The sequence below is a fragment of the Hevea brasiliensis genome, chromosome 3 (genome assembly GCF_030052815.1).
Source record: "Hevea brasiliensis isolate MT/VB/25A 57/8 chromosome 3, ASM3005281v1, whole genome shotgun sequence".
Taxonomy (NCBI): Eukaryota; Viridiplantae; Streptophyta; class Magnoliopsida; order Malpighiales; family Euphorbiaceae; genus Hevea; species Hevea brasiliensis.
In genome coordinates this window covers 100,478,686-100,486,170 of record NC_079495.1, presented here as the reverse complement: position 1 = coordinate 100,486,170, position 7,485 = coordinate 100,478,686, and the positions used below count along the sequence as shown (strand labels likewise).

Here is a 7,485-nt window from a genome sequence, read left to right as displayed (position 1 = left end):
ACATTTTGAATATGCATAAAAAAATATTAAATATTTTTAGCTTATAAAATTAAAAAATAAAAAAATATAAAATAAACAACACTGTCTTCTTCTCCAAAACAAACATTTCTTGAAAACTCAATCAATCTCAAATTCCTAATTTTTCACTCAACATCTTCCATTCACTCAATCTTAGCCTCTCCTTCCGCAGCCTCATCACTCAATCAACCTGGCGTCCCAAGGACATTTTGTTGATAGCGATGGCGATATTGTGATAGCTTTGGAAACGGGGCGGGGTTCGCTCTCCCTATTCTCGCCTTATAGAAGTTTAAAGTCGGGGTTCCCCACGGGAGTTTTCTTTTTATTTTTTATTTTAATTTATTAATATAAAGTATAAATTTATTTATTAAAAAATAAAAATATAAGTAAAAATATAAATTTTAAATATAATTTTAATAATATATTTATATTTTTTTGCTGAAATTATAATATTCAAATATATAAATATATAGAAATAAATTATCTTAATATAAAATAGTAGAACGTGAAAAGTTAAAAAAAAAAAAAAAAAAAACGAACAAGAGGAGATGGTGAACAAAGTTAATTTCTAATCTTCAGCGGTTAGTCTGTTCAATACAGTTCTAATAGAAATTAAAAACTCATTATTTTCTTTTGATTTATAATTTATTTATTTATAAGTATTTATTTATTTTAATAGATGAAACTTTCAGATTCAAATACTTAAATTTTCATCGATAATTTAATCTTTTACGATCATAAAAGTTGAAAATTATACACAACTAGGTAACTATTTGTTAAATAACAGTCGCATTATTTTTTATTTAATTTATTTAGAGTTGTTCTTCTATTTGCTTTTTTAATTTTTTCTTTGAAAGTGTTTTATTTTGCGAATGAATTTAAATTTTAATTTATATATTAATAAAATAAAGTTAAAAAAAATTATTCAATTTAAATTAAAATATTAATAAACTATAAGTTATTTTAGCCAAAATTTTGTTTGACCTTATTCCTTAAAAATTATGAGTAAATAAATAAAAAAGTTTGACTTCATTTTTCAAAAAGAATAATCATTAACAGTCATAAAATAGAATAGTCATACATGCTAAATGAAAATTGTAGGCCTTATTTGGTTGGGATAAATGAATTAGAAAATTTCAAGATCTTAAAAATTAAAAAAAAATAATTATTGAAATATATATACTATTATTGGATTTATCCAAAATCGAAAAGTCATTCGGTATTAAGATATGAGGATAATTGTTGAGCTTGAGTCTCTTAAAATAATTGGAATTTTCATATTTTATGACTAATCAAATTTGATAATTATATTTTAATTAAAATATAAACTGTGAAAAAAAAAATTCTCAATTCAAAGGATGAACAAAGAGTAAAAAATCCTTCATAATCACAGATTCTATTTCAATACAAAGTGTCAGTTTAACTAAATGGTGAATTACCGTATTATAGACCCTTTTACTAAATAACAACTACTAATGAAAGAGTATCGCAAAGAAAGTTTAAAGAAGGGAGAAAGAGTTTACAACAGATTGTTAGTGTTTCACTCAAAATTTAAAATATTTGTATAATTCTATAATGGTAAATACAAAGACTTAAAAAAGGATAATATATTTCATCTCCCACTGTTCCTGTAGGTCTAGGGAATACGTCTTTAGCGATGTCTTTCAAATTTTGAAGATCTCTGTGGAATATTGAGTTGCCTGATAAATTATCAATTATCCCTTAGAAATTAGCTGAGGAATGTCTGCCATGCGGTGAACTTCTTAACAGGAGAATTCCATCCATTCCTCAAGAATGAAAGTTTTATGGAGCTTGTGAATCACTTTTTCTATTGCACTAAAACTGTGAAATTTGGCTTCATTCACCTTTCAGAGTGAGATCTTTACTTTTTACCTGTACCAATGTAGCTGATTACTTAACTGAGTTATTAGTTGTTTTCACCCAGCATGAGGATCATAAGTCTTTGTCTTAATTGCTTGTATTCCTTCCATGATATATTTGTAAAGGCAAAAATGCCCTTATCTTTGAAGATGGATACTGGAATTTTGAAGAGATTATTTCTAAGGTCATTAATGGAGCTTAAGAGTTTGCTTCCACACAATTGGAAGGTGATTCATCCTCCATGGAGTGCTTCTTGGACTCCTTTGACACTCACCACCATCTAAATAAATTTTGATGTTGTGGTCAATAAGAGAAAGAGCATGGGATCCATTGCTGCTATTGCTCGGAATTCAGTGGGACATACTCTTGGATGGTATACTAGACGTATCACATATCCTTTAACTTTGGAATATTTAGCTTGTAGAGAAGCTATGCTGCTTGATAACAATAAGAGTTTTCATTCAGTTCTTCTGAAAGGATAAGCTCAAACGGTCATAGCCATAGCTAAGGGAGGATCCACTCATTGTGATCTTATGGGCATCTTTAATGAATTTTTTTGTTTTAGCTCATGATCTTAATATATATGAATTTCATTTTGTGCATAGAGAGAATGTAATAGGGCAGCTCATTCCATTGCTCAAAATATATTTACGGACTCTTTTGCTTGCAATCCCTTAGAATAATTTAACTATGTAATATTTTCTTTACCTGTTTAAGGCTTAATAAATTAACATTTTTGAAAAAAAAACAACAAAAACAACAACGATTTCCCACTCAATATACACCCTTTTAGCAAAATTAGGGACAAGAAAAGTTCTTAGTAATAATATCCTCTGCCACACATAAATTCCCACGAGCCAAAGACTGATGGCCCTGATTAATGGCTGCTATACTAGTTTTAAGCATGATACACGAAGAATGGAGGGAGGGCTTTAACTATTCACCATACATGATTATAACAAAAGAAAAAATGATAAAACTCGTATTATTCCAAACTCTTCCTTTTTTTTATTACTAAAAAATACTTCAATGCTAGTTTGACTACACTAAACTCTATGACTGAGTATAATAATAAAATTAAAAAAGATAAAAACTATGGATGATGATAATAGAACAAATATTCTATGTTACCTTTCTTTTTTTCAATAAAATTGCAGCACTCATTAAGGCAAAACAGAAGAGCATTCTTAATACAAAGAATGAACAGAAAGCAAAACATCCTCCATAATCACATACTCTATTTCACTACAAAGTGTCAATTTAACTAACTGGTGAATTACTGAATTACAGACCCTTTCAGCAAAATTAAAAAAAAAAAAAAAGAATTAAACGGAGATTTCTTAGTAATAATATCCTCCACCACAAATTGCTCAGGAGCTAAAGACTGATAGCTCTGATTAATAGCTTCTATATATATAGGGGATCGCAACAGCGCGTTCTTCCATCGAACTGCCTCCCGCCTCAAATTAAAAATATTTTTAGGTGCTAAACTTGGATAAGGACATTTTTAGCGATGGCAATTTGTTCTGAATTCGATTTTATCTGCTTGCGCTCCCTTTCTACGATTATGTCCTGACCCCGATATTTTGCAAGCGGGAATAGAGAAAATACCTTTCTATCCTCATATGATAATATATTTATTAAAAACTAATATATTTATATATGAGATAGGATCCAATTACACGTGTGAAACTAAAAGTTGTACACATTTTTTCAGCCATTGATTTAAATCAGATCTAATGATTTATACAAATGATTAATTTATAAACTAATGTATTTTCTCTCTCTTATTTACAACATCATTAATTACACTTATCTCTAATTACAAAAAATGCCAATCCTCTCTTATGATGGCAACGTGGTTACAATATCCATAAGCAAATTTTCTACTGGTTTGATCCTATTTTATTATTCCTTTATCTTCTTTTTGGCTTTTCGTATCCTTGATAAAAAGAAATTCTTACAAATCCAATTTCTTCAATGAAGAAGGAAAATAATGATGGAGTTCATTATGTGGTAAGCCAATTTCTTTTATTTAAGTTTATTTATACTTTACATTTATAATATTTAAATTGAATTGATGAAGTTACGAGTAATTTATATTATTTTTTGTCATAGTTTTACGTGGGTATAAATTTGCTTTTTTTTCTATTTTTTAATAACTATTATATGATTAGATAAAGAAAAAGATACTAATTTTGTTTAATTTTTTATCAGGTTGACATTGAATCTTCACTTATGGACGTGAAAAATACATCTTCCCAAAGTATTAATGTTAATGATGATGATCGAGGTAAAGAGGTTAGTGAAATCATATCTTTGCCTTATGTGGGAATGGAATTTGATTCTTTGGATGCTGTCGAACTATTTTATAAATCATTTGCAAAGGAAAAAGGTTTTGGAATTCATATTCAATCAAGTGTTATTGGCTCTCAAAGCAATAAAGTAATAAGTCGTACTTATGTATGTTATAATGAAGGCCACTATAAAGAAGAGAGCAAAAATGAGGGAACAAATCTCAGAAAAAGATGCTCTACTTTAAGAACAGATTGTGGAGCAATGTTTAAGGTTTCAAAGGGGAAAGAAATGAAGTATTAGGTAGTTAAATCATTTAACAATGATCATAATCATTTAATGATAAGTCCTAGGAGTGTAACTTACCTTAGATGTCATAAAAAGATGTCTTCAGCTATAAAAAATCTTGTTGAAAAATTTAATGAGGAAGGAATTCCAACAGGAAAAGTGGCAACAATGTTTAGTGGTGATGACCAACAATTTTCTAATAGAGATTGTTGGAATCACCTTAGGAATTTAAGAAAAAAGAACTTAGATGTTGGAGATGCTCAGGCTGTCTTGAGTTTTTGTAAGAAAAGACAAGTTGAGAATCCTAATTTCTTTTATGCAATTTAATGTGACGATGATGCGTGAATGGTAAATTTTTTTTGGGTTAGCTTATCAATATTTTGGGGATGTTATTACTTTTGATACCTCTTACAAGACCAACAAATATGCCATGCCATTTGCCCCATTCACAGAATTGAACCATCATTGTCAATCTATTTTGTTTCGTTGTGCTTTATTACAAGATGAATCAGAACAATCTTTTATTTGGTTATTTGAAACATGGCTTAAGGCGATGTATGAGAAAAGACCAATATCTATTATCATAGATCAAGATAAAAAAGTTTTCCCTACAACTCGTCATTGCTTATGTCTATGGCATATCAAAAAGAAGTTTCCCGAAAAACTTGCACATATATATCACAAAAATTCAACCTTCAAACATGAATTGAAGAAATGTATTCGTGAATCAACTACAGTGAATCAATTTGAAGAGGATTGGCGGGATTTGATTGTCAGATATGGCTTGGAGAAAAATGAATGGCTTGAAACATTGCATAGTATTCGAGAGTCATGGATTCCTGCCTATAAGATGAACACTTTTTTTGCGAGAATGAATACAATCCAAAGAAGTAAGAGCATAAATGCTTTTTTTTATTCTTTTATTGATGCAAAGACTTCATTGCAAGAGTTTGTGATAAAGTATGATAAAGCAGTGGATAGCGATTGTGACAAAGAAATAAAAGAAGATTTTGAGTAAAAAAATAAGTCGCGCATTCTGAAGATTGAGTCAAAGATAGAACATCATGCAGCATCGATTTACACCAGAAACATTTTTAATTTGTTTCAAGAGCAATTGTTGAAGAGCAATCACTTCACTAAAGAGATGATTGAAAAGAATGGTGCCTGTCTTCAATATAAAGTATCAAATTCTTTTGATTCTCATGACACTTTAATTGTCTATTTGGATTTAAACTCAAAAATTGGCAACTGTCAATGCCAATATTTTGAGTTTATGGGTATTGTTGTGCAGGCATTTATTGGTAATTTTTCAATTCAAAAACATTGTAGAAATCCCAGTTTACTACATTTTACAGCGTTGGACTAAGGAAGCAAAATAGAGCATGAGGATTTGTGAAGATGGATTTATTTCTACGGGGGAGAATCATGTGACAGAAGCTTTGCAAAGTATATATGTTTGCCGCTATATAAATCAATTGTCTCATCTTGCTAAAAGATCAGAGGAGATTTACAAAATCATTATTAATGATTTGGAGATGATATTTGCTCACAGGTGAAGAGAGTGACAAGATGAATACTCTTACACCGTTCAATATAGGTGATCCTCATGCATCACAAACCAAAAGTCAAAAGAAAGGAGTTTACAAGGAGACTGCTAGTGGAAGATTCAAGAGTAGAATTGAAGTGTCAATGGCTTGAGCATACATATATTATAACTATTTATATTTAAATATTATAACTAGATATATATAACATTATGTTTAAAGTCTATATTTTTAATTTTTAGTTTATTTTTTAATATATAAATTTGTATTACATAATAATAAAAAAATAAATAAAAATCTCCATGAAAAATCTAACCGACCTCATTTTCTCGTGGGAAAGTTTTTTCCTCTGACCTCGATCTCTTAGAAATCAAATCTGATTGCCTTGAGGATGAATGTTGTAGTTGGGTAATGAAAAGAAACAGATGTAGAACAAAGGTCTTAGAAAAATCCACCAAACTTGCGCTTGTCCAACTCCTACCTTTTACTGTTTTGGATTATTTATAACCAGTCACTTCACCCGTATTACATAAATTATTTATTATTTTATTTTAATAATATAATTAAATATATATTTTATTATATTTTATAATTTTAAAATTATAATACAATTTTAATATTTTGATTAATTAAATTTTATTTCAAATTTAATAAATAAATTTATTAATTAATTTTTTAATTAATTTTTTACTTAATTTTTAAATTATTTGACATACACCAATAAAAAGATAAAATAAAAAAATGTATACAGCGATTTTAGGAATACCATTATTAAAATTTTTATATTTTAAATATAAGAAATATTTTAAAAATTTATATTTAAATTTTCTAAATAATTTTTTACTGAATATATATATATATATATATATATATATATATATATATATATATAAGTAAATCATCCTTTTTTAGTGTAATTAAAAATTTAGTTAAAAAATAATTGATTTTAGAGATATATAATATGATAAATATAATTTTAAGTTGTAAATTTAAGAAAATTTTAAAATTTTAAAAAATACACTAAAAATAATTTTAGATTTTAGTAGTTGAGATAAGATTTTCGTAATTAAATTTAAAAATATTTAGATAAATTAATTTTTAATATGATAAGTTAATTTTATAAGATAAATTTAAAAATAAAGATAATAAAAGAGATGTCATACGGTAATTTTTAAACACAATTTTTGTAATTTTTAAACATATTTTTTAGCCTATGTTGCACACTATAATAAAAAATGTGACACGTGTGAATTATTTACTAGTTTATTTTAATAACATAATTTAATATATTTTTTACTATACTATATAATTTCATAATTATATTACAAAATTTTAATAATATTATAATTTGAATTAACTATAATTTTATTTCCAATTTAATAAACAAATAGTTTGATTAATATTTTTTTTTAATTAGTCTTTATATTATTTGACACATACCAATAAAAGGGTAAATAAA

General features: G+C 27.1%; 2 protein-coding genes across 2 annotated transcripts; both read left to right on the top strand.

Moving 5' to 3' along the window:
* The first annotated feature begins 2,219 nt into the window (after window positions 1-2,219).
* LOC131178425 (protein FAR1-RELATED SEQUENCE 5-like) lies at window positions 2,220-4,497 on the top strand. The gene is made up of 2 exons (XM_058143380.1): window positions 2,220-2,363; window positions 4,117-4,497. Exons 1-2 carry the CDS (start codon window positions 2,220-2,222, stop codon window positions 4,495-4,497), a joined length of 525 nt encoding a protein of 174 aa, XP_057999363.1.
* An 81-nt stretch (window positions 4,498-4,578) lies between these two features.
* On the top strand, window positions 4,579-5,500 carry LOC131178424 (protein FAR1-RELATED SEQUENCE 5-like). The gene is made up of 2 exons (XM_058143379.1): window positions 4,579-4,762; window positions 4,851-5,500. The coding sequence occupies exons 1-2, from the start codon at window positions 4,579-4,581 to the stop codon at window positions 5,498-5,500; spliced, it is 834 nt and encodes a 277-aa protein (XP_057999362.1).
* Window positions 5,501-7,485: the final 1,985 nt, after the last annotated feature.

What these genes read in the sequence shown, in the direction of transcription:
- LOC131178425 (XM_058143380.1), top strand. Translation starts at nt 2,220, where the DNA reads ATGGGATCCATTGCTGCTATTGCTCGGAATTCAGTGGGACATACTCTT. An exon ending in ACAATAAGAGTTTTCATTCA is followed by an intron (nt 2,364 to 4,116) that starts GTTCTTCTGAAA and finishes ATTTTTTATCAG; the next exon opens with GTTGACATTGAATCTTCACT.
- LOC131178424 (XM_058143379.1), top strand. Translation starts at nt 4,579, where the DNA reads ATGTCTTCAGCTATAAAAAATCTTGTTGAAAAATTTAATGAGGAAGGA. An exon ending in TCAGGCTGTCTTGAGTTTTT is followed by an intron (nt 4,763 to 4,850) that starts GTAAGAAAAGAC and finishes TTTTTGGGTTAG; the next exon opens with CTTATCAATATTTTGGGGAT.